At 37.3% G+C, this 27,920-nt stretch overlaps 1 protein-coding gene across 2 annotated transcripts in view; it reads right to left on the bottom strand.

Annotated features, from left to right (window-relative positions):
• Positions 1 to 17,604: 17,604 nt before the first annotated feature.
• LOC128660063 (gastrula zinc finger protein XlCGF8.2DB) overlaps positions 17,605 to 27,920 on the bottom strand; it is a 70,081-nt gene continuing 59,765 nt past the window's right edge. For both annotated transcript variants that reach the window (XM_053713664.1, XM_053713663.1), the window contains exon 2: positions 17,605 to 19,050. In XM_053713664.1, coding sequence (XP_053569639.1) covers positions 18,069 to 19,001 — 933 coding nt within the window. In that variant the 5' untranslated portion in view covers positions 19,002 to 19,050 and the 3' untranslated portion in view covers positions 17,605 to 18,068. The remainder of the gene's footprint in view (positions 19,051 to 27,920) is intronic.

The following is a 27,920-nucleotide window of genomic DNA, read 5'->3' as shown; positions in this document are numbered from 1 at the left end:
ACACACAGATCTAAAACCTAGATCCAATTTTTATCCGGTTGCCAGTAAAGGCAACACCATAGAGACTTTTGAAACAATGATATGCAATGAGATAAGAAACATAAAACCAAAGAGTTTAAACAATCACAAACATAACCTCTCGAAGGAACAGATGAATACCATCAAGTCCCTTGAAAAGAATCATAATCTGGTTATAAAACCAGCAGACAAAGGTGGGGGCATTGTCATCCTAAACAAAATCGACTACGAGGAAGAATGCAACAGAATCTTATCGGATCAAAACACCTACGAAATTCTGAAAAGAAACCCCATTGAAAACTTTAAGAGGGATTTAGACGTGATTTTGGGAGATGCACATAGCATTGGAGCACTCAACGACAAGGAGTTTAAGTACATCAGTATTAAACATCCTATAACCCCAGTATTTTATTACCTCCCAAAAGTGCATAAATCCCTAGAACGACCTCCGGGCCGACCGATAATTCGGGGATAGGAAGCCTTTCAAGCAATCTATCGGAATATGTGGATAGGAAGTTACAAAAATATGTAACCAAATTACCATCGTATCCGAGGGACTCTACCCAGATATTAAATATATTGGAGGGTATAGAATGGGAAGAAAACTACATACTGGTCACGGGCGACGTAGCTTCCCTATACACCAATATACCACATGAAGGTGGGGTAGAGGCAGTTAATTTTTTCCTGGAAAAAGATGGTGAACTACCCGAATTACAAAGACAATTTATCCTGGATGGGATACAGTATATCCTTACGCACAATTATTTTTCTAATAATGGGATTTTTTACAAACAAGTATGTGGAACAGCTATGGGGACCAGGTTCGCGCCCAGTTATGCTAATTTGTATATGGGCCACTAGGAAATTATCTTTTGGGAATCATGCCCAGTGAGCGCGGACCTGGTCCTCTACAATAGGTATATTGATGATATAATTATGATATGGAAAGGTTCCATGGATGACCTGCAACACACAATAAATGTTATGAACAACAACACCAACAACCTCACATTCACGTATGAAATGAGCAAGAAAGAAATTACTTTTTTGGACCTCAGAATTGAGATTGTGAATGGTAAATTAGAGACGTCCACTTTCTTTAAGGAAGTGGACTGCAACAACTATATACACAAAGCAAGTTGTCATCTCGAAAGATGGAAAACTAACATACCAAAAGGACAATTCCTAAGGCTTAAAAAGAACTGTTCCAACCCAACCAAATGGGAAGAACAAGCGACCACCTTAAAAGAAAATTTTTTGGAAAGAGGCTATGACGAAGAGAGTCTCAATAAGAACATTGAAGAAGTACGACAGAGGGATAGGAAAGAACTCCTAATATACAAATCCAAGAAAACAAATATCAATCCAGAAGAAGATCACCTTACCATTCCCTTCATTACAGAGTTCAGTGAAAACAGAAGAACTGTGGAGAAAATTATAGAAAAGCACTGGCCACTTTTGAAAGACAACGAGGTGTTAGGAGACAAGCTAACCACCCGACCAGTCTTTATATATAAGAAAACAGAGAATTTAAAAAACAAACTATCACCAAGCATACCGAGAAACATAGGGAACAAAACCAGAGATGTATTTGGAAAAGAAATTAAAGGTTTCTTCCCCTGCTTGAATTGCAAAGCATGCAAAAGAGGCATTAAGACGAGGGAAATTATCTCGCATAACACAAAGGTCAAGTACAAGATCAATGACCTGATAAGATGCACCAGTAAAGGAGTTATTTATCAGATATGGTGCAGCTGTGGGCTCCAGTATATAGGACAAACATCCCGAGTCCTTAAAGACAGAATTAGGGAGCATTTACTAAAAGTCAAACACAAAAACACAGAAACTGCACTGTACAGACATTTCACGAATCACCATCAGGGAAATAAGAAAGATTTCCACTACACAGGAATACAAATAGTAAAACCTAACTGGAGAGGAGGTAACTATGAAAAAAGTCTACTAACTGCCGAATCCAGATGGATTTTCGACATGGATAGTCTATACCCTAGGGGACTGAATAATAGAGAAGACCTCTCACACTTATTAAATCTAAAATGTTAAAATGGCAAATCTGAAATGACAAATTACATAAACCGTTGTAAGATGACACATAGCCAACCAGCATGTATTTTCATACTAGCTCTTAAAGCTGTCCGTCACTAGATATTTCAGCACCAATACAGGGCCATAAGAAATTAAGACAAAGTAGGAACCTCTCTTTGGGTGTACTAACATTTTAATAGAATAAAAAGAAACTATCTCTGGATACCCACATAGAATATCTATTTTTAGTCACATTCCAACTGTAATCGAAAAATAGTACATAGAAATACCCCTCAATCCAGTAAACGGGATTATAACAATTAGTGGACCAGATCATCAAGATAATATAACCACAGATAGATTCAAAGCACTAAGATAAAAGCAAGAATCAGGACCCCAGTACTACTAATATCATTTTTAGAGACATTGTTTGAGAGTTTTAAATAATTTTTAATTTTTTTTTATTACCTGTACTAATATTTAATATATATTTTTAAGGGAGTTTTAATGTAAAATCCTACGACCAGCACTGGAGAATATATTATATTTTATATCCCATTATTATATATTCCACTTTTTATACACTCATTTTTAAAGTCCATTTCAATCCTTTTTAAATTCAAATGTTACCAATATAGTAGATTCTTTCAACCCCTTTTTTATTTATTTAATATTCTCTGAATGTTTTTTAAATACCATCGTCAATCCTTATGAGGTCATATTAATAACCATGCAGGAATGATCATATAAGGCATCCTTAGAACATACAAACCTTTAGAACCCAATATATTAAGAAATCTCCGCTAATTATTTGTCACCTCTGCAAAACACAATACCGGAGGTATTGTTATGGTAACCAGCAATGTTTGTAAACAATAGGTATACCGGAAGTGATGCAATAAACAAGACGTCACTTCCGTTTTCACTTAGATACAAACATCCGGTCCAACGAGTGAAACTTCCTGCCTCTGACACTTCCGGTTTCACTTAAACACAAACATCCGGCTCAAAGAGTAAAACTAAACAAACGAAACGTAAGTAATCTATTACCAATACTAAACAGAACTACAACACAAAGGAGACTAACAATAGAATACTTATAATAAGAACAATAAAATATAATAAAACGGGAAAAAGGAGTTCACACAAAAAACGTAAGGAAAAATAACACTTCCGGGTCAAGTTAGGATAGCGTTTTTTGGCGCCAAATTCACGACCCTATGATTGGTAGAATACACCTTAAATAGCCACCATAACTCACCAGAAAACATAGTCTTGAAAAAGGCCTAACTGAGAGGCCGAAACGCATTGACAGAATTTGGTGAGCAATATTTCATTATTCCTTTTATATCTGTAGCATTATTGCACTATGTTGTTTTGTTGTTTACAGGTTGTATGAGGATAGAGTCTTTTACTATAGACTGAACACTCTAGAAAACACTCCAACAACAAAGCATTTGCCAGAAAGGAAAGGAGGATTTTAAATCATGATTATTAACATTACATTCACTTTGAACCACTAAATAACTATTGGATAAAGGATCTGGATTTATATCTATACCATATAAACCTTTTTTCACTAACTGATCTTCCACCATCACCATTTTTGGATTACAACACGATTTTTTGAGTTTCAATTTTTAAATTTTTTTTTTTTTTTTTTGATCCAATATATTTTTGATCCAACATATTTCCGATTGCTACACATTTTTCAGACACTGATATATATATTTTTTGAACACCATTTTTTGAACACTGTTTTTTCACTAAAAGTAATCATTTTTATTTTTATTTTATTTTTTCACAATTTTTCACTGAGGAGAATATTTCCATTAAGGGACTAGAGACAATCTAATTGATCATCTAACTGGTGCAATACACCTAAACCACATTTTAAGGATTTTATAAGAAATTGAATAACAATAATTTCTTGTCAACCCATTATTTTAAAGTAATTTTTAAAATAAGTCTTTGTTTTAATATCAAACAATTGTTATCTATTGATCAATATTGTACAATATTTAGAATATGTACATGGATCCATGTTTTTAACTGAATGTTTTCAATATATGTTTAATTTTTATTTGATTATATGTAGAAAATAAACTTGTTAAACTGTTATACTGCTTAAAAATCTAACTTCATACAACCTTGCGTTGTTTTTTACCAATACTATTTACCAATACTATCTACACTTGATAGAAAGGCACATTCCAAACATTTAACCCACCTCCCATAGCCTCTAGATAGGCGCTTTCTGATATTCAACCACAATATATATCAACCTCAGGGGCAGCTAGGCACCCCATTATCATAAAGCAATATTGGGATATTTTGAGCGCTGCAAGATATCATTCAACACAATTGTTCTTTGAATCCTAGCAATCGAACAGCAGCTCATTTGGGTTTATCGAACATCATTTTAAATTTTTTTTTGAAGGTTTTAGTGGGGGAAACCTTCAAAAAAGGCCTTTCAATCAGAAGACCCAATTTTTCTTACAAAATGGGCAGAGATTCTAACAGAATACTCAAGGAAACTCATACAATCGATTATAGACTATAGAGAATCCATTTTAGCGAAAGTCGATATTGATATAAAAAACAATGAGGATAACCTTATTGGCCCTGAAGGATTCATACTGGAATCCAAAGATTTTCTAGAAAGAAAAGAGAGTCTAACAAAAAAGATAACCAAAATTAGAGAGGATATCACAAACAAAAAATCCAAGAAATTAAACAGAGAACTAGAACTGATAAAAAACCATAAGGAACAGACTAATCAGCAAACATCTGAGGATATGACTAATGACACTAAGGAGGATAAAAATGCAGATATTCCAAATGAGGGAGAATGGGTCCAAGTTACACATGGGGGGAGGAGACATAAACAAAGATTACCAATAGAAGATGAAAATAGCGAATACCATAACCCCAACCATAGAGAATATATACGAAACAACACACCTTGGAATCAAGAATACACACCAAGGTTTAACCGATGGCATCAGGGATCAGACACAAGAATAAATAATAGGACCCCGAGGACAACCTTTCGTCATTACAGAAAGAGAAGGGGTTGGGATTATAATGGACAACATATATATCAGAATAGAGATAATCAACAGCAATATAATCAAAGACAATTCTTAGATACACCCTACAAGGGGGGATACTACAACAGCAACAATAACCAAGATTCTTACTCACCCCCACGCCAACATAACTACAGAGGTCAAGAATACCCATACTATAGACACTATCAAAGACCAAATAGGAGGCACTTTGACAACTACAGAGAAGCCCCAAACACATTTTGGGAACAAGATAGACCCCAAAGACATTACGATTACAATCAGGCATATTATCACAACAGAAGGGAACACAGACAAAATTTACACCAAAGCGATAACAACAGTCATTCCCTGATAAATCAAACAGAATCTAGGACTAACACTAATAGAAAAATCCCCCAAGTAATACAGGGAAAACACCAAGATAACCAAACACCAAGCATGAGTAACAATGAACAACTAAGAGCATCAGGTTCAGGGCACTCTTTTTTAGGGGTAGCACCGAAAGTAACCAAAGACCCGGAAAGGGGCTCAACAAAAAGAAAGAACTCTCACCAAGAAGAGTTTCACACACCAACAGAAAAAAGAAAACCCATAGGGGAAAGAGAGGGGGAAGAAAATTAAACAAGAAAGGAATAATCGACCCCCCAATTTCCACTAACCCTCAAAATAAAGGCATATTTAATTTAAGCTCCAAGGAACTCACTGGAAAAGAATCCTCAGTTCTAAGTTATGGTCTTTCGTTTGCCCCTTCAAAAGGGCTAAACAAGTTTAATACCTTCATAAATGCGAAAGAACTTGTCAGGAAACTGACACTCAAAAGACATTTTATGAAGTCTCCGCTGGAAAGTTATACATCTCAATATGGAAACAGCAGTAACAGTCCTTATTTACACACAGATCTAAAACCTAGATCCAATTTTTATCCGGTTGCCAGTAAAGGCAACACCATAGAGACTTTTGAAACAATGATATGCAATGAGATAAGAAACATAAAACCTAAACAAAATCGACTACGAGGAAGAATGCAACAGAATCTTATCGGATCAAAACACCTACGAAATTCTGAAAAGAAACCCCATTGAAAACTTTAAGAGGGATTTAGACGTGATTTTGGGAGATACACATAGCATTGGAGTACTCAACGACAAGGAGTTTAAGTACATCAGTATTAAACATCCTATAACCCCAGTATTTTATTACCTCCCAAAAGTGCATAAATCCCTAGAACGACCTCCGGGCCAACCGATAATTTCGGGGATAGGAAGCCTTTCAAGCAATCTATCGGAATATGTGGATAGGAAGTTACAAAAATATGTAACCAAATTACCATCGTATATGAGGGACTCTACCCAGATATTAAATATATTGGAGGGTATAGAATGGGAAGAAAACTACATACTGGTCACGGGCGACGTAGCTTCCCTATACACCAATATACCACATGAAGGTGGGGTAGAGGCAGTTAATTTTTTCCTGGAAAAAGATGGTGAACTACCCGAATTACAAAGACAATTTATCCTGGATGGGATACAGTATATCCTTACGCACAATTATTTTTCTAATAATGGGATTTTTTACAAACAAGTATGCGGAACAGCTATGGGGACCAGGTTCGCGCCCAGTTATGCTAATTTGTATATGGGCCACTGGGAAATGATCTTTTGGGAATCATGCCCAGTGAACGCGGACCTGGTCCTCTACAATAGGTATATTGATGATATAATTATGATATGGAAAAGTTCCATGGATGACCTGCAACACACAATAAATGTTATGAACAACAACACCAACAACCTCACATTTACGTATGAAATGAGCAAGAAAGAAATTACTTTTTTGGACCTCAGAATTGAGATTGTGAATGGTAAATTAGAGACGTCCACTTTCTTTAAGGAAGTGGACTGCAACAACTATATACACAAAGCAAGTTGTCATCTCGAAAGATGGAAAACTAACATACCAAAAGGACAATTCCTAAGGCTTAAAAAGAACTGTTCCAACCCAACCAAATGGGAAGAACAAGCGACCACCTTAAAAGAAAAATTTTTGGAAAGAGGCTATGACGAAGAGAGTCTCAATAAGAACATTGAAGAAGTACGACAGAGGGATAGGAAAGAACTCCTAATATACAAATCCAAGAAAACAAATATCAATCCAGAAGAAGATCACCTTACCATTCCCTTCATTACAGAGTTCAGTGAAAACAGAAGAACTGTGGAGAAAATTATAGAAAAGCACTGGCCACTTTTGAAAGACGACGAGGTGTTAGGAGACAAGCTAACTACCCGACCGGTCTTTATATATAAGAAAACAGAGAATTTAAAAAACAAACTATCACCAAGCATACCGAGAAACATAGGGAACAAAACCAGAGATGTATTTGGAAAAGAAATTAAAGGTTTCTTCCCCTGCTTGAATTGCAAAGCATGCAAAAGAGGCATTAAGACGAGGGAAATTATCTCGCATAACACAAAGGTCAAGTACAAGATCAATGACCTGATAAGATGCACCAGTAAAGGAGTTATTTATCTGATATGGTGCAGCTGTGGGCTCCAGTATATAGGACAAACATCCCGAGTCCTTAAAGACAGAATTAGGGAGCATTTACTAAAAGTCAAACACAAAAACACAGAAACTGCACTGTACAGACATTTCACGAATCACCATCAGGGAAATAAGAAAGATTTCCACTACACAGGAATACAAATAGTAAAACCTAACTGGAGAGGAGGTAACTACGAAAAAAGTCTATTAACTGCCGAATCCAGATGGATTTTCGACATGGATAGTCTATACCCTAGGGGACTGAATAATAGAGAAGACCTCTCACACTTATTAAATCTAAAATGTTAAAATGGCAAATCTGAAATGACAAATTACATAAACCGTTGTAAGATGACACATAGCCAACCAGCATGTATTTTCATACTAGCTCTTAAAGCTGTCCGTCACTAGATATTTCAGCACCAATACAGGGCCATAAGAAATTAAGACAAAGTAGGAACCTCTCTTTGGGTGTACTAACATTTTAATAGAATAAAAAGAAACTATCTCTGGATACCCACATAGAATATCTATTTTTAGTCACATTCCAACTGTAATCGAAAAATAGTACATAGAAATACCCCTCAATCCAGTAAACGGGATTATAACAATTAGTGGACCAGATCATCAAGACAATATAACCACAGATAGATTCAAAGCACTAAGATAAAAGCAAGAATCAGGACCCCAGTACTACTAATATCATTTTTAGAGACATTGTTTGAGAGTTTTAAATAATTTTTAATTTTTTTTATTACCTGTACTAATATTTAATATATATTTTTAAGGGAGTTTTAATGTAAAATCCTACGACCAGCACTGGAGCATATATTATATTTTATATCCCATTATTATATATTCCACTTTTTATACACTCATTTTTAAAGTCCATTTCAATCCTTTTTAAAATCAAATGTTACCAATATAGTAGATTCTTTCAACCCCTTTTTTATTTATTTAATATTCTCTGAATGTTTTTTAAATACCATTGTCAATCCTTACGAGGTCATGTTAATAACCATGCAGGAATGATCATATAAGGCATCCTTAGAACATACAAACCTTTAGAACCCAATATATTAAGAAATCTCCGCTAATTATTTGTCACCTCTGCAAAACACAATACCGGAGGTATTGTTATGGTAACCGGCAATGTTTGTAAACAATAGGTATGCCGGAAGTGATGCAATAAACAAGACGTCACTTCCGGTTTCACTTAGATACAAACATCCGGTCCAACGAGTGAAACTTCCTGCCTCTGACACTTCCGGTTTCACTTAAACACAAACATCCGGCTCAAAGAGTAAAACTAAACAAACGAAACGTAAGTAATCTATTACCAAATACTAAACAGAACTACAACACAAAGGAGACTAACAATAGAATACTTATAATAAGAACAATAAAATATAATAAAACGGGAAAAAGGAGTTCACACAAAAAACGTAAGGAAAAATAACACTTCCGGGTCAAGTTAGGATAGCGTTTTTTGGCGCCAAATTCACGACCCTATGATTTGTAGAATACACCTTAAATAGCCACCATAACTCACCAGAAAACATAGTCTTGAAAAAGGCCTAACTGAGAGGCCGAAACGCATTGACAGAATTTGGTGAGCAATATTTCATTATTCCTTTTATATCTGTAGCATTATTGCACTATGTTGTTTTGTTGTTTGCAGGTTGTATGAGGATAGAGTCTTTTACTATAGACTGAACACTCTAGAAAACACTCCAACAATAAAGCATTTGCCAGAAAGGAAAGGAGGATTTTAAATCATCATTATTAACATTACATTCACTTTGAACCACTAAATAACTATTGGATAAAGGATCTGGATTTATATCTATACCATATAAACCTTTTTTCACTAACTGATCTTCCACCATCACCATTTTTGGATTACAACACGATTTTTTGAGTTTCAATTTTTATTTTTTTTTATTATTTTTTTTGATCCAATATATTTCTGATCCAACATATTTTCGATTGCTACACATTTTTCAGACACTGATATATATATTTTTTGAACACCATTTTTTGAACACTGTTTTTTCACTAAAAGTAATCATTTTTATTTTTATTTTATTTTTTCACAATTTTTCACTGAGGAGGATATTTTCATTAAGGGACTAGAGACAATCTAATTGATCATCTAACTGGTGCAATACACCTAAACCACATTTTAAGGATTTTATAAGAAATTGAATAACAATAATTTCTTGTCAACCCATTATTTTAAAGTAATTTTTAAAATAAGTCTTTGTTTTAATATCAAACAATTGTTATCTATTGATCAATATTGTACAATATTTAGAATATGTACATGGATCCATGTTTTTAACTGACTGTTTTCAATATATGTTTAATTTTTATTTGATTATATGTAGAAAATAAACTTGTTAAACTGTTATACTGCTTAAACATCTAACTTCATACAACCTTGCGTTGTTTTTTACCAATACTATTTACCAATACTATCTACACTTGATAGAAAGGCACATTCCAAACATTTAACCCACCTCCCATAGCCTCTAGATAGGCGCTTTCTGATATTCAACCACAGCTGTCTGCCAGTACCCAGTTTCTGCAAAAAAATGCTTTTTAATTTTTTTTTTCTGTAGTGTAGCTTCCCCCCCAAAGAATAACCCCCCCTCCACCTCTCAGATCACTTTGATTTTTTTAAAAAAAATAGTATTACCCAACTTTTATTTTTAATTGTTTTCTGTAGTGTAGCCGTTCCCACCCGCATCCACCCTGTGCATGCGCGCAGCCCCCGGCGATCCCGCCCCCTCAACGTCATATGGCCCATCGATGGCCGCCCATCCGCCTCCCACGTAAGCTCCCACCGATACCGGCCATCGATGTCTGGTGCAGAGAGGGCCACAGAGTGGCTCTCTCTGCATCGGATGGCCAAGGGGGGTTATTGCAGGATGCCTCGATATCGAGGCATCACTGCAATAACCGGAAAGCGACTGGAAGTGATCAGGATTGCTTCCAGCTGCTTTCCAGACCAAGGACGTACGCCATACATCCTAAGTCATTAACTGTATTTTTTTTGAGGACGTATGGCGTACGTCCTTGGTCGTTAAGGGGTTAAATATGTATTATGTGTTCTTTTTTCTTTCATGTAAATGGCAAGAGTCCATGAGCTAGTGACGTATGGGATATACATTCCTATCAGGAGGGGCAGTTTCCCAAACCTCAAATGCGTATAAATACACCTCCCACTACACTCACACCTTAGTTTTACAAACATTGCCTCCTATGGAGGTAGTGAAGTAAGTTTGTGCTTGATTTCTTCTATGATAAGTGCTTCTAAGCATTTTGAAGCACAATTCCTCTGAGAGTACAGTGTTTGTCAGAGGGATGTGAAGAGTATCGCCTGTTGATTTTTTATGGTTTCACTCGTGGGAAATCTTTTCAAGGGTTCTCTGTTATCGGTCGTAGGGATTCATCTCCTATCTCCCTTTTCCGAGCGATGATATACTCTTATACCATTACCTCTGCTGATAGTTTTCAGTACTGGATTGGCTTTCTGCTATATGTGGATGGGTGTCTTTCGGTAAGTATGTATCACTGTTTAAGACACTTTCAGCTATGTTTGGCGCTTTATGTATTAATGTAAAGTTTTAAATATATGTATTTACTTATATTTGCCATGAGTCAGGTCTATGTGTATTTCCCTTTGCAGTCTAACAGTTTCAGTATGGGAATCATGTTTTAGGAAGTTATTTTTTTAATATTTTCTGACCTGGGGTTTAATCTTTTTTTTCCAATTTGACTTATTTTTCCTTGATTTCGCGGGCAAATCTAGGCTCACGAGGGCGCAAAATGCTGTTACCTATTGAGTCATTTTTTGCGCATTTTTTGCGTGAATTTGCATCTATAGTGTCGCAAGTTTCATAAATTCCTGTGTCTTTGTTGACGTTAGGTTGTTTGGTGTGAAGTCGTGCTTGTTATAACGCAAGTTGCGTCATTTCCGGATGTTGGTTGGCGTTTTCCATTTTTTTTGTTATGCTTATTTATTAATACATTTTTTTTAAAAAAAAGTGCATGAAAAGGGCCCAAAATAATGTTTTATATGAAGGTATACTGCAAAGTATATATTTTTATTAAAGTTTTTGGTGAAAGCATTACTTTTAGGTGGATTAAAGACCATCAAATAACATAAAACTTAACATAACAGAACATACGATTCACAATGTGGTTAGCTTCCATTTAAAGTGACAGTCTACTCCAAAATTTGTATTGTTTAAAAAGATAGATAATCCATTTATTACCCATTCCCCAGTTCTGCATAACCAACACTGCTATATTAATACACTTTTTACCTCTGTGATTACCTTGTATCTAAGCCTCTTTTTATAGCCCCCTGATCACATGGCTATTTATTTATTATCTATTCACTTGCATTTAAGCCAATAAGTGCAGTGTCTGCCACAACTCCACGGGAGAGAGCACAATCTTATCTATATGGCACACATGAATTAGCAGTGTCTTGTTGTGAAATGTTAATAAAAATGCATGTAGTGGCTTAGAAACAGGCAGAAATGTAGGTTTAAATGTTATAAAAAAATAAGGAAAGTGAGTAAAGGATAGATAAGGATGGAGGGGAGGACAGGCATATGCTGCTCAAAATCCTGAGTAACGCCCTTAGGGCTATATTTGTTGATTCAGAAAAGTATGTAATGTGACTTCCCAGTAAAGCGATATATCGGTGTAATCCACTCCCGAGTTGTGTGTACTATAGGTTACTTCCAGGCTTCTGCTGTCAGAGTGTTGGCTGAGTTGAGATCAAATTACAGTAATTTGAGTCTTAATTTGCAAGGAATTCTGGGTTGGAGATTCAGTAAAAGCCATAGTGGGGTCTAGTGAGAATAAGAGACAAATAAATTTCACAATCAATGACCAAAATGTAGTAAGCTTTGGACAACTCCACCAGATATGGATCAAGGTACCTTTTGCACGGCAACCCCTCCAGAATTTATCTGATGATTGTTAATTACGTGGTTCCAATCTAAAGTGTTGAGGTTTCTACACAGTTCCCTATGCCAATGTTGAGTATAGGTTGGTCGCCCATGATTTTTCTTTTCTATAAGAAACTTTTTTGCTGTGGAAAGAGTATTTCTTATGGGGCCCTCTATCATAAAAATTTGTTCAAAGGGAGTTAAGGGTCTAGACAAGTCATGTTTACGTGGGGAAGAGTGTAAAAAATGGTGTAGTTGCCTGTATTTTATCCATTTTTAGTTAACTCCCCAAGAAACTATATTTCACTATGGATTTTAAATTGCTCCATTTAGTAGTTAGCAAATGGGCAAAGTATACCCTATATTTGTATCTCCTATATATATATATATATATATATATAAATGCCTTTGAGCCCTTCCCAGTCAAACACCTTGTGATATAACATATCACTTTAACAACCACCAACGTACCATGTATGTCAGCATTCAGATGCGCACATAAATGCTTAGGAAATAGTGCAGGTCTTGCTGATGTCGGAAAGACCGCACTATATCTTCATGCCACTGGAACTGAGGAATGCAGGGTACATTGGTCATTAAGGAGTTAATACACTTTTTAAGTATTTATTTTAGTAATAAGCATATTTCATAGGTATATGGATGAGTGTAATACTTTATTTTTATATGTTTTACTTGTGTTTTGTTATAATTTTATTTTGCTCTATTCTGTGCACAGGCACATGATATTGATAGCGTACCGTGCACTATCAGTAGCGCTCCACTTGCAATCTACACCAGAATGTTTCACTATGCACAGAGAAAACAAGCTTTTATTTTACCAGCTTTTCCTGTAATCGGTAAGAAAACTATAGTTTATCCACCGTCCCCTTGAGAGAACCGCATCCTTGCTGCTTCACAAGTGATCTTGTACTCATTATCTGTAGATAAATTAATTCCATCCTTTAAGGGCATAAAACACCTTGAGATTGTAAAGTGTTTAATTACACTCAGTAAAACAGCAGTATACTTTTATAATTTGTGTCCCCTGTTCCTGTACTTTAACTGTAAAAAGTAATGGGACAGTAAACACTTTGGAATTTTAATATAAAATGCTTAATTAAAGGGATATGAAACCCGAAAAAAATTATTTTGTGACTCACACAGAGTTATAAAGTTTAAAAAAAAGTTTCATGTCCCTTTAGATCTGAAAACTGTGGATTTCCAGTCCAAAAAACTGAAAGAGCACATAGCCAGCTTCACAAGCCTAACCTTGCCTCATATTTCCACATAATTAGCAGTTTGTTTTCTTACATTTTATAATGAAGCCAAACAATAGAGTTTTTGTTAACACGGTTAAGTGGCTAGAACTGTCTTCTCTAGATGCAAGACCTGATTGGCTCCTTCAAATAAGGAAAGTGGTGGGTGGAGTTTGGTGATTGAAAAAAAATTGCAGCAAACAAAGTGTTAATCTTTTCTAATAACATTCAGACTGGAAGACCACAGAAATATTTTATAATTACAAAGTATTCACTGCCCCTTTAAGAGTTTCCCAAGGCTGATAACTTCACAAGCCTAACCCTGCACCATATATGTAATAGTTTTGCAAACTAGTGTGGGAAAAAAGGCATTTTTAAATAAACAAAAAAATACCCTGTTTTTTCCCCTAAACTTTACAGTAAAAAGAAGGGGCTATTTGTTTTAGCCTCTTTATGATCTGAAAATTTATAATACAATTGTTTCTTAGAATTAAACAAAATGTATCATAAGTGAATGATGTAAGGACACTGTACTCCATATAAACATTTATATGTGCCGCCATTTTGTTTTTCAAAGTTAAAGCTGTTTAAATGTCATCTTAAAGTCATATACCATTTTAATTGTGCACTTTCTATTAATACTAACAGTACTGCCTAAAGCTCATTGAGCACCAACAGGAAGTAGCTATCTGCCAACGAACACTAACAGAAAGTATTTACAGCCAATGAGGACTATCAGGAAATAGCTGTCAATGAACACTAACAGGAAGTATTTACAGCCAATGAGGACTAACAGGAACAAGGTTTCAGCCAATGAGCACTATTAGGACGTTTTTATCGACCAGTTGCATTATCAGAAAATGCAGAATTGATACAGCTGTATTAGTGTCAATTTAAATATAAAAATAATTTACTTCACTGTTATTTCATACAAAAAACTGTCTTAATCATTTTCTGTCATCCATATTGGGAAAAAAAAAAAATCATTAAGCATAGTGTTCCTTTAAAGGGACAGTCTACTCCAAAATTGAGATTGTTTAAAAAAACATAAATAATCCCTATATTACCCATTCCTCAGTTTTGTATAACCAACATTTTAAAGATTGTATAAATGTGGTTAGTGCTAAGAAAAAACCCCAGAGAATTTTGGGAGAGTGAGCAAAAAAAGTTAAAAACAAAAAGAAAAGTATTTGCAGACCCTTTAACATATCAATTATATTACGACTATAGAAAAAAACTAGGTATGTAAAATTAAACTACTGCCATGGGTTAATTCTATGGCATAATGACTTCTCATTCCTATTCCATTAGAATCCTTGATTAAAGGGACAGTCTAGTCCAAAATAAACTTTCATGATTCAGATAGGGAATGTAATTTTAAACAATTTTCCAATTTACTTTTATCACCAATTTTGCTTTGTTCTCTTGGTATTATTAGCTGAAAGCTAAGCCTAAGAGGTTCATATGGTAATTTCTAAGCCCTTGAAGGCCACCTCTTCTCTCAGGGCATTTTGACAGTTTTTCACCACTAGAGGGTGTTAGTTCAAGTTTATCATATAGATAACACTGTGCTCACGCATGTGGAGTTCCAGTGAGCAAGCTCTGATTGGCTAAAATTGATGTCTGTCAAAAGAACTAAAATAAGGGGGCAGTTTGCAGAGGCTTAGATACAAGGTAATCACAGAGGTAACAAGTGTATTTATAGAACTGTGTTGGTAATGCAAAACTAAGGAATGGGTAATAAAGGGATTATCTATCATTTCAAACAATAAAAATTCTGGTGTAGACTGTCCCTTTAACCGTATTACACCCAGTGGCAGAACTTTTTTTTGCTTTCTGCGATGAGTTTTTTTTTAGTGCAAGATTTTCTGCAGCTCATTTTGAAATGCACTTCAATTTTAACTTAGCCATTTACACTAAAGCACCAGTAAAAAATTTGCAATGTGCTGATTAACACTACAATTTCAAATGTTCACAATTGTGCATTTGCTTTCAAAAGGTTGTGTGTGTATGTATATATATATATATATATATATATATATATACATACATACATACATATACACACACACACATATACACACACACAGCCCTCAGTTTACGCCGGGGTTAGGTTCTCGAAGGAATGGTTGTAAATTGAAACCGTTGTAAATTGAAACTCAGTTTATAATGTAAGTCAATGGGAAGTTAGGGAGATAGGTTCCAGGCCCCTCTCAAAATTGTCATAAGTTACAACTAATACATTATTTTTAAAGCTTTGAAATGAAGACTTTGAATGCTAAACAGCATTATAAACCTCATAAAATAATCACACAACACAGAATATATAATTAAAGTAAGTTAAATGAACAAAAACCATTTGCTAAAAAGCATTATAAACCTAATAAAATAATCACACAACACAGACTTCACTTGCATTTTTCTGCAAACAGTTCTTTCTATGCATTCCAATCTGGACTGATTTATAGACAGGAAGATCTTGTTCCTTTGAAATCTGCTCGATAGCTCAGGTCTGGTTAAACTGATTGATTTCAGCTTGCTTGGCTTTGCTGCAACACAAGCGGACGGTTCCACTTACTGGCTATTTTAATAAATGCACTGCTTCTCAATGTTTTTCAATAGCAGTTACATGACTGGAAAAAAAGGTTGTTATTCTGAAACAGTGTAAATTGAACCGTTGTAAAACGAGGGCCACCTGTGTATGTATATATATATATATATATATATATACACATATACACACACACACACACACACACCAGACCATTGTAAATAAAATAAAAAATGTATTTATATATATATATATATATTTGATAGTAAATGCAATGTTATATACATGTTAAAGAATTATTTAAAGCAGATCATTGTAAATTAAAATACAAGTGAAAGCAGACTCACTACTGCATTATATTTAAATACAATGTTATGTACATTTAAAAATGAGTTAAAAGGAAACCATTGTAAAATAAAATACAAGTGAAAGCAGACTCACTACTGCAAGTTACACTTCAATGATTAAATGACTTGTGAAGCAGAGTTACAGCCCCTCCCACATACCCCCCCCCACCCCGGTAGCTATAATTTGTCACCCAGTTAACCCTATAATTGCAAGAAAGGGCTGTAATAAAATTGTAGTCTCTGAAGCCACTAGCCAGCATAAAAGTACCTTTGTAAGAGTTTTTTTGTCGCTCCAATGCATGGAGCCTGCCGAGGGGACAATAAACATAAAACAAAAGTGGAATTGTCCTTACATTTCTTCATGCACGCTAAAGAGCAGCTTTCAAGCGGTCTCCCTCTGCTCTGATAGTCAGACATTCAGCACTAAGAGGAAACACAACTGACAAGTTACAAATACTAAACCTAGGCGCATATCCGGGCAGGTAGACTGACAATGAGGACCCAAAAAACTGTGGAGCACTTCAATTAGTATGACTGCAGCAATTAGGTAGATTCAGGACTCAAAATCAAACAAACATTCCTTTAACACAGTGCATTCAGATCTGTGGGATGACATCACAGTTTGCAGTATGTTCTGCCTGGGTATCTAGTGTCCCCGAGCTCTGGTTATGAGATATATAAGAGGCAAAAATAAGCTAAAATTGTTGGGGTTCAGCAGATTTTCAATTGCCTGGGGCAACATAAAAGCTAAATGTGCCACTGCTCTAACCTTTTAAAAAGAAAGCAGATTTGGCGCTCTTTTAATCGAGTCATTTATTAGTTCAGAAAAGTATTCAATAGTATAACACATCCTAAAAAATCCAAAATATATTTAACAATAAAAGTATTAGTAGGAACTATGTTATAAGAGAAAATGATAAACATAGGTGGCTACTTAAGGAACTCAGCTGTTAATTTACCAGTAAATAACCTAGACAGAAACCAATTTATATGATTTGGAGTGTAAAAAGAGACATTTGATACGTTGTCACAGCTCTATTCAGCTAGCTCAACAAATGGCCTACCTTTTAAGATGTAATGACTACTATGCTCACAAACAAAATTAGATTTTGGAAACATGTTTTAAAAAGAATCTAAAATATTTATGTGTGTGTAATGGTAAATGCTCCAAATACGGCAAGTAAAACCTAAACAAACAATAACAGCGTATTACAATGCATAAACATATTTTTGGCATTATTGAAGGTTGACATAAATCCCTATTCAGGTGTTATGTGGATCATTTCATGAGTTTTGAGATTCCTCTTTTGTGTAAAACATTTCCCACACTCTTTGCACTCAAAAGGTTTTGTGCCTATGTGGCTAATTTCATGGAATTTCAAATCTTTCTTCTGTTTGTAGCGTTTCCCACATTCTGCACATGTGAATGGTTTCTCCCCTGTGTGAGTCCGTAGGTGGGATACAAGATCTCCGTTTCGTTTAAAGCTTTTATCACATTCAGAACATCCAAATGGTTTCTCCCCTGTGTGAATTTGGTTATGGATCAAGAGATCTCCTTTGTATCTGAAACTTTTTCCACACTCTGTACATGCAAATGGTTTTTCTCCTGTGTGAATCCGTTGATGGGCAATGAGATTCCACTTAAGCCGAAACATTTTTCCGCATTCAGTACATTTGTAGGGCTTCTCTCCTGTGTGAATCGTTTTGTGATTAACAAGATGTACAGATCGTTTAAACCTTTTCCCACATTCTTTACAGTTAAAAGGTTTTTCCCCAGTGTGAATCCGTCTGTGCGTTTGAAGATATCCCTGGTCTGCGAAGCTTCTTCCACAGTCTATACATGTGAATGGTTTCACCCCTGTGTGTATTCTTTCATGAGATGTGAGATTACCTTTTTGTTTAAACTGTTTACCACATTCTGTACAAGCAAAACATGTCACAGCTTTTTTCATCACTGGGGGAGATTTGACAATACCATTGTCTTGTTTACCTTCTGTATTGCTACACAATTTCTTCTTCATTGGATTTACTTTACAAGACAACTGTTGGTCTATCTGTTGAACATTTGTCTTGTTTTTATTGTTTGCCGCCTGTTTTTCAGATTGTCGTACCTCACCATTTTCTTGCAGTGACTTTTGGGGTGTACGCAATTTTTTACAATAGTCATTCGTTTTACTTAGTTTAGCACTCATTCTTTCTATGCTGGGCTCCTGTCTGAATGTGAACCATTCAATGAATTATCTACAAAGAAAGAAACAAAACAAGATCAGGCACATTGGTTTTATAGTTGAACAAATATAGTACAAAGTAATTACAGGTAATATATCTATTCATCTAAAAGATGGTAATATATAATATGTCAGGGTACCGGTAAGTAACATTAAATAAGCTACAGATATATCAGATATTTGATATTTCATTTTATAGCTAAAAATCCAATGTGATATGAGATGGTCTTGGCTGGGTGAGACACCCCCCTTCTTCCTGATTACATTACATCCGAAGGAGAACAAAGGAATGGAACATTTGGTCTAGTTAAGTTCAGGCAGTCATTTCAAAGAAAGGCAAGTTATTTCAAAGAGAAGCATATGCCAACAGACGTGATAATTTAACACCATGAGGCACTGGAATTCCTTTGAAGCCTAATGGTATGCAAGAGTTAAATATCTCCTGCCGATTGGAATACACAAAACATCCCACTTTCCAGACGTTGTAAAAACTTAGATTTTAAATAGCAGAATATATACTTAAAAAGTCATATAAGGAGCCCTTAAGAATTTCAAATAAATACGATTATATTAATTGGCCGTAATCTTATCCTTAGAATGTGGAAATCATGTTCAGCGCCTAAATTCTCTCAACTTAAAAACGCTTTGACTACACAATGTTTGTCAGAACAGTATAATTTATCTCATCCTTTAGAGGATCATTTAATCTCTTTCTTTAAAAAAATGGGAACCTTTTATATGTACTTTACAAAAAAAAAAAAAATTGTACAAAAAAGCCTAGTTAACCCCTTAATGACCAAGGACGTGCAGGGTACATCCTCAAAAAAAAGGCAGTTAACGCCTGAGGACGTACCCTGCATGTCCTCGGTCTGGAAAGCAGCTGGAAGCGATCCTGCTCACTTCCAGCTGCTTTCTGGTTATTGCAGTGATGCCTCGATATCGAGGCATCCTGCAATAACCCTTTTTAGCCATCCGGTGCAGAGAGAGCCACTCTGTGGCCCTCTCTGCACCGGAGATCGGTGGCTCTATTCGTTGGTGGGTGGGAGCCGGTAATCGATGGCCCTGCTGATCTGGAGGGGGACAGAATCGGGGATGGCCGGGGGTGCGCATGGACGCGTGTGCATGGGAGGGCGCGTGCACGGGGAGGGAGTAGGTGGGAACCGCTACACTACAGAAAAATATTTGTGAAAATTTGAAATAGTGGGGGATATGTAAAAAAAAAAAAAATAAATATATACATAAGACAGGGGGTGGGGGTTGGTGTGTGTGGGGGGGAAGCTACACTACAGAAAAAATGCAAAACAAATAAAAAAAACATTTTTATTTGCAAACTGGGTACTGGCAGACAGCTGCCAGTACCCAAGATGGCCCCCAATAAGGCAGAGGGGGAGGGATCTTTCACAGTAGCATATGTAAATATGCTAAAACTATTTTTTTTTTAACTTTTTTTATTTAATACTGGCAGACTTTCTGCCAGTACTTAAGATGGCAGGGACAATTGTGGGGTGGGGCAGGTGGGAGGCTGATCTCTACACTAAAAGCTAAAATTAACCCTGCAAGCTCCCTACAAACTACCTAATTAACCCCTTCACTGCTAGCCATAATACACGTGTGATGCGCAGCAGTATTTAGCTGCCTTCTAATTACCAAAAAGCAATGCCAAAGTCATATATGTCTGCTATTTCTGAACAAAGGGGATCCCAGAGAAGCATTTACAACCATTTGTGCCATAATTGCACAAGCTGTTTGTAAATAATTTCAGTGAGAAACCTAAAATTGTGAAAAATGTAGCGTTTTTTTTAATTTGATCGCATTTGGTGGTGAAATGGTGGCATGAAATATACCAAAATGGGCCTAGATCAATACTTGGGGTTGTCTACTACACTAAATCTAAAATTAACCCTAGAAGCTCCCTACATGCTCCCTAATTAACCCCTTCACTGCTGGGCATAATACACGTGTGGTGCGCAGTGGCATTTAGCAGCCTTCTAATTACCAAAAAGCAAAGCCAAAGCCATATGTCTGCTATTTCTGAACAAAGGGGATCCCAGAGAAGCATTTACAACCATTTATGCTATAATTGCATAAGTTGTTTGTAAATAATTTCTGTGAGAAACCTAAAGTTTGTGAAAAAAAATTGTGAAAAAGTGAACAATTTTTTTTATTTGATCGCATTTGGCGGTGAAATGGTGGCATGAAATATAGCAAAATGGGCCTAGATCAATACTTTGGGATGTCTTCTAAAAAAAATATATACATGTCAATGGATATTCAGGGATTCCTGAAAGATATTAGTGTTCCAATGTAACTAGCGCTAATTTTGAAAAAAAGTGGTTTGGAAATAGCAAAGTGCTACTTGTATTTATTGCCCTATAACTTGCAAAAAACGCAAAGAAAATGTAAACATTGGGTATTTCTAAACTCAGGACAAAAACATAATTTATGCTTACCTGATAAATTTATTTCTCTTGTGGTGTATCCAGTCCACGGATCATCCATTACTTGTGGGATATTCTCCTTCCCAACAGGAAGTTGCAAGAGGATCACCCACAGCAGAGCTGCTATATAGCTCCTCCCCTAACTGCCATATCCAGTCATTCGACCGAAACAAGCCGAGAAAGGAGAAACTAAAGGGTGCAGTGGTGACTGTAGTTTAATTAAAATTTAGACCTGCCTTAAAAGGACAGGGCGGGCCGTGGACTGGATACACCACAAGAGAAATACATTTATCAGGTAAGCATAAATTATGTTTTCTCTTGTAAGGTGTATCCAGTCCACGGATCATCCATTACTTGTGGGATACCAATACCAAAGCTAAAGTACACGGATGAAGGGAGGGACAAGGCAGGCTTAAATGGAAGGAACCACTGCCTGTAGAACCTCTCTCCCAAAAATAGCCTCCGAAGAAGCAAAAGTATCAAATTTGTAAAATTTTGAAAAGGTATGAAGCGAAGACCAAGTCGCCGCCTTGCAAATCTGTTCAACAGAAGCCTCATTTTTAAAGGCCCAGGTGGAAGCCACAGCTCTAGTAGAATGAGCTGTAATCCTTTCAGGGGGCTGCTGTCCAGCAGTCTCATAGGCTAAGCGAATTACGCTCCGAAGCCAAAAAGAAAGGGAGGTTGCCGAAGCTTTTTGACCTCTCCTCTGTCCAGAGTAAACAACAAACAGTGTAGATGTTTGGCGAAAATCTTTAGTAGCTTGTAAGTAAAACTTCAAAGCACGGACCACGTCCAGATTATGTAAAAGACGTTCCTTCTTTGAAGAAGGATTAGGACACAATGATGGAACAACAATCTCTTGATTGATATTCTTGTTAGAAACTACCTTAGGTAAAAACCCAGGTTTTGTACGCAGAACTGCTTTATCTGAATGGAAAATCAGATAAGGAGAATCACATTGTAAGGCAGATAACTCAGGGACTCTCCGAGCCGAGGAAATAGCCATCAAAAACAGAACTTTCCAAGACAAAAGTTTAATATCAATGGAATGAAGGGGTTCAAACGGAACCCCTTGAAGAACTTTAAGAACCAAGTTTAAGCTCCATGGGGGAGCAACAGGTTTAAACACAGGCTTGATTCTAACCAAAGCCTGACAAAAAGCTTGAACGTCTGGAACTTCAGCCAGACGCTTGTGCAAAAGAATAGACAGAGCAGAAATCTGTCCCTTTAAAGAACTAGCTGATAATCCCTTTTCCAAACCCTCTTGGAGATTTTCCTGGTGACAGGCTTTCGTGCCTGTATTAGGGTATCAATGACTGACTCGGAGAAACCACGCTTTGATAAAATCAAGCGTTCAATCTCCATGCAGTCAGTCTCAGAGAAATTAGATTCGGATGATTGAAAGGACCTTGTAGTAGAAGGTCTTGTCTCAGAGGCAGGGTCCATGGTGGAAAGGATGACATGTCCACTAGGTCTGCATACCAAGTCCTGCGTGGCCACGCAGGCGCTATCAAGATCACCGATGCTCTCTCCTGTTTGATTTTGGCTATCAGTCGAGGGAGCAGAGGAAACGGTGGAAACACATAAGCCAGGTTGAAGAACCAAGGCGCTGCTAGAGCATCTATCAGTGCCGCTTCTGGGTCCCTGGACCTGGATCCGTAACAGGGAAGTTTGGCGTTCTGGCGAGACGCCATGAGATCCAGTTCTGGTTTGCCCCAACGACGAACCAATTGAGCAAACACCTCCGGATGGAGTTCCCAATCCCCCGGATGAAAAGTCTAACGACTTAGCAATCCATATCCCAGGTGTAGAGAACTGGGAGGCGGATTTTCTGATAGGTGGCAAGAGTGAGTCTCTGCCCAGCGAATTATCTTGTAGACTTCCAGCATCGCTAGGGAACTCCTGGTTCCCCCTTGATGGTTGATGTAAGCCACAGTCGTGATGTTGTCCGACTGAAATCTGATGAACCTCAGGGTTGCTAACTGAGGCCAAGCTAGAAGAGCCTTGAATATTGCTCTTATCTCCAGAATATTTATTGGGAGGAGTTTCTCCTCCTGAGTCCACGATCCCTTAGCCTTCAGGGAATTCCAGACTGCACCCCAACCTAGGAGGCTGGCATCTGTTGTTACAATTGTCCAATCTGGCCTGCGAAAGGTCATACCTTTGGACAGATGGACCGAGATAGCCACCAGAGAAGAGAATCTCTGGTCTCTTGATCCAGATTTAGCAGAGGGGACAAATCTGTGTAATCCCCATTCCACTGACTGAGCATGCATAGTTGCAGCGGTCTGAGATGTAGGCGCGCAAATGGCACTATGTCCATCGCCGCTACCATTAAGCCGATTACTTCCATACACTGAGCCACCGAAGGGCGCGGAATAGAATGAAGAACACAGCAAGATTGTAGAAGCTTTGATAACCTGGACTCTGTCAGGTAAATTTTCATTTCTACAGAATCTATCAGAGTCCCTAGGAAGGAGACTCTTGTGAGTGGGGATAGAGAACTCTTTTCCTCGTTCACCTTCCACCCATGTGACCTGAGAAATGCCAGAACTATGTCCGTATGTGACTTGGCAATCTGAAAGCTTGACGCCTGTATCAGGATGTCGTCCAGATAAGGGGCCACTGATATACCTCGCGGTCTTAGAACCGCCAGAAGCGATCCCAGAACCTTTGTAAAGATTCTTGGAGCTGTAGCTAACCCGAAGGGAAGAGCCACAAACTGGTAATGCCTGTCCAGAAAGGCAAACCTTAGGAACCGATGATGATCCTTGTGAATCGGTATGTGAAGGTAAGCATCCTTCAAATCCACTGTGGTCATGTATTGACCCTCCTGGATCATAGGTAGGATGGTCCGAATAGTTTCCATTTTGAACGATGGAACTCTGAGGAATTTGTTTAAGATCTTTAGATCCAAAATGGGTCTGAAGGTTCCCTCTTTTTTTGGGAACCACAAACAGATTTGAATAAAAACCCTGTCCCTGTTCCGTCTGTGGAACTGGACAGATCACTCCCATAATTAGGAGGTCTTGCACACAGCGTAAGAATGCCTCTTTCTTTATCTGGTTTACAGATAATCTCGAAAGGTGAAGGGGGGAAGCTTTGAAGTCCAGAAGATATCCCTGAGATATGATCTCCAACGCCCAGGGATCCTGAATATCTCTTGCCCACGCCTGGGCGAAGAGAGAAAGTCTGCCCCCTACTAGATCCGTTACCGGATAGGGGGCCATTCCTTCATGCTGTCTTAGAGGCAGTAGCAGGTTTTCTGGCCTGCTTGCCCTTGTTCCAGGACTGGTTAGGTTTCCAGCCCGGCTTGGATTGAGCAAAAGTTCCCTCTTGTCTTGTAGCAGAGGAAGTTGATGCTGCACCTGCCTTGAAGTTTCGAAAGGCACGAACATTAGACTGTTTGGCCTTTGGTTTGGCCCTGTCCTGAGGGAGGGTATGACCATTACCTCCAGTAATGTCAGCAATAATTTCCTTCAAACCAGGCCCGAATAGGGTCTGCCCCTTGAAGGGAATGTTAAGTAATTTAGACTTTGAAGTCACGTCAGCTGACCAAGATTTAAGCCATAGCGCCCTACGCGCCTGGATGGCAAATCCAGAATTCTTAGCCGTTAGTTTAGTCAAATGAACAATGGCATCAGAAGCAAAAGAATTAGCTAGCTTAAGTGTTTTAAGCATGTCAAGTATTTCAGTCAATGGAGTAGCTGTCTGAAAGGCCTCTTCCAGAGACTCAAACCAGAACGCCGCGCAGTGACAGGCGCAATGCATGCAAGGGGCTGCAGGATAAAACCTTGTTGAATAAACATTTTCTTAAGGTAACCTTCTAATTTTTTATTCATTGGATCTGAAAAAGCACAACTGTCCTCGACAGGGATAGTGGAACGCTTTGCTAAAGTAGAAACTGCTCCCTCCACCTTAGGGACCGTCTGCCATAAGTCCCGTGTGGTGGCGTCTATTGGAAACATTTTTCTAAAAATAGGAGGGGGGGAAAAACGGCACACCGGGTCTATCCCACTCCTTATAAATAATTTCTGTAAACCTTTTAGGTATTGGAAAAACATCAGTACACACCGGCACTGCATAGTATTTATCCAGTCTACACAATTTCTCTGGCACTGCAATTGTGTCACAGTCATTCAGAGCAGCTAACACCTCCCCAAGCAATACACGGAGGTTCTCAAGCTTAAATTTAAAAGTAGAAATATCTGAATCAGGTTTCCCCGAATCAGAAATGTCACCCACAGACTGAAGCTCTCCTTCCTCAGCTTCTGCATATTGTGACGCAGTATCAGACATGGGCCTTAAAGCATCTGCGCACTCTGTACTACATCTAACCCCAGAGCTATCGCGCTTTCCTCTGAATTCAGGCAGTCTGGCTAATACCGCTGACAGGGTATTATCCATGACTGCCGCCATGTCCTGCAAAGTAATCGCTATGGGCGTCTTTGATGTACTTGGCGCCATTTTAGCGGGAGTCCCTTGAGCGGGAGTCAAAGGGTCTGACACGTGGGGAGAGTTAGTCGGCATAACTTCCCCCTCGCCAGAATCCTCTGGTGATACATTTTTTAAAGACAAAATCTGATCTTTATTGTTTAAAGTGAAGTCAATACATTTAGTACACATTCTCATATGGGGTTCCACCATGGCTTTTAAACATAATGAACAAGGGGTTTCCTCTATGTCAAACATGTTTATAAAGACTAGCAAGGAGACTAGCAAGCTTGGAAAACACTTTAAATGCAGTTAAACAAGCAATATAAAAAAACGTTACTGTGCCTTTAAGAGAAACAAATTTTGCTAAAATTTGAAATAACAGTGAAAAAAGGCAGTTAAACTAACGAAATTTTTACAGTGTATGTAACAAGTTAGCAGAGCATTGCACCCACTTGCAAATGGATGATTAACCCCTTAATACCAAAAACGGATTAACAAAATGAAAAAAAACGTTTTTAAAAACAGTCACAACTGCCACAGCTCCACTGTGGCTTTACCTTCCTCAATACACGACTTTTGAAGCCTTTTGAGCCCTTCAGAGATGTCCTATAACATGCAGGGGACTGCTGAGGGAAGCTGAATGTCTCTGTCTGTAATTTTAACTGCGCAAAAAAACGCTAAAATAGGCCCCTCCCACTCATATTACAACAGTGGAAAGCCTCAGGAAACTGTTTCTAGGCAAAAATCAAGCCAGCAATGTGGAAAAAACTAGGCCCCAATAAGTTTTATCACCAAAGAATATATAAAAACGATTAAACATGCCAGCAAACGTTTTATATTGCACATTAATCAGAGTATATACCTCTGATAGCAAGCCTGATACTAGTCGCTATTAAATCACTGTATTTAGGCTTAACTTACATTAATCCGGTATCAGCAGCATTTTCTAGCAAATTCCATCCCTAGAAAAACTTAAAACTGCACATACCTTATTGCAGGATACCCTGCACGCCATTCTCCCTTCTGAAGTTACCTCACTCCTCAGACATATGTGAGAACAGCAGTGGATCTTAGTTACTTCTGCTAAGATCATAGAAAAACGCAGGCAGATTCTTCTTCTAAATGCTGCCTGAGATAAAATAGTACAATTTCGGTACTATTTAAAAACAATAAACTCTTGATTGAAGGAAAAACTAACTATATTACACCACTTTCCTCTAACTACCTCCAGCAATGTTGAGAGTTGCAAGAGAATGACTGGATATGGCAGTTAGGGGAGGAGCTATATAGCAGCTCTGCTGTGGGTGATCCTCTTGCAACTTCCTGTTGGGAAGGAGAATATCCCACAAGTAATGGATGATCCGTGGACTGGATACACCTTACAAGAGAAATTTAGAAACTATTTAGCATGTTTTTTTTTTTTGGTGGTTGTAGATGTGTAACAGATTTTAGGGGTCAAATTTAGAAAAAGTGTGTTTTTTCCATTTTTTCCTCATATTTTATAATTTTTTTATAGTGAATTATAAGATATGATGAAAATAATGGTATCTTTTGAAAGTCCATTTAATGGCGAGAAAAACGGTATATAATATGTGTGGGTACAGTAAATGACTGAGTAAGAGGAAAATTACAGCTAAACATAAACACTGCAAAAATGTAAAAATAGCCATGGTCCCAAACGGACAGAAAATGGAAAAGTGCTGTGGTCATTAAGGGGTTAAACCTCTAATTAAATCTGCCTATGTACAAGCTAACATTTATGCAGGCCACTTTCCTAAGTTTTGGTTAGAGGAGAACGAATCGGAGCGGTGAGAGAGAGAGAGTTGATTGTGATTACGATTGTTTTTTTTTTGTTTTATTTTGTTTTTTGTTCAGAAGCTATACAAGATGACAATTATTTTAATTGGAGACTGCACTAGCTTTATCAGGTTTTAGTTTTTTGTTGTTTAGTCTTGTGGAGTGTAAAATATAAAAATCTTAATGGTGTGTACAACTATATTATGGATAA

Source organism: Bombina bombina, chromosome 5 (genome assembly GCF_027579735.1).
Source record: "Bombina bombina isolate aBomBom1 chromosome 5, aBomBom1.pri, whole genome shotgun sequence".
In the NCBI taxonomy this organism is placed as follows: Eukaryota; Metazoa; Chordata; class Amphibia; order Anura; family Bombinatoridae; genus Bombina; species Bombina bombina.
This window is presented reverse-complemented; position numbering and strand designations above follow the sequence as displayed.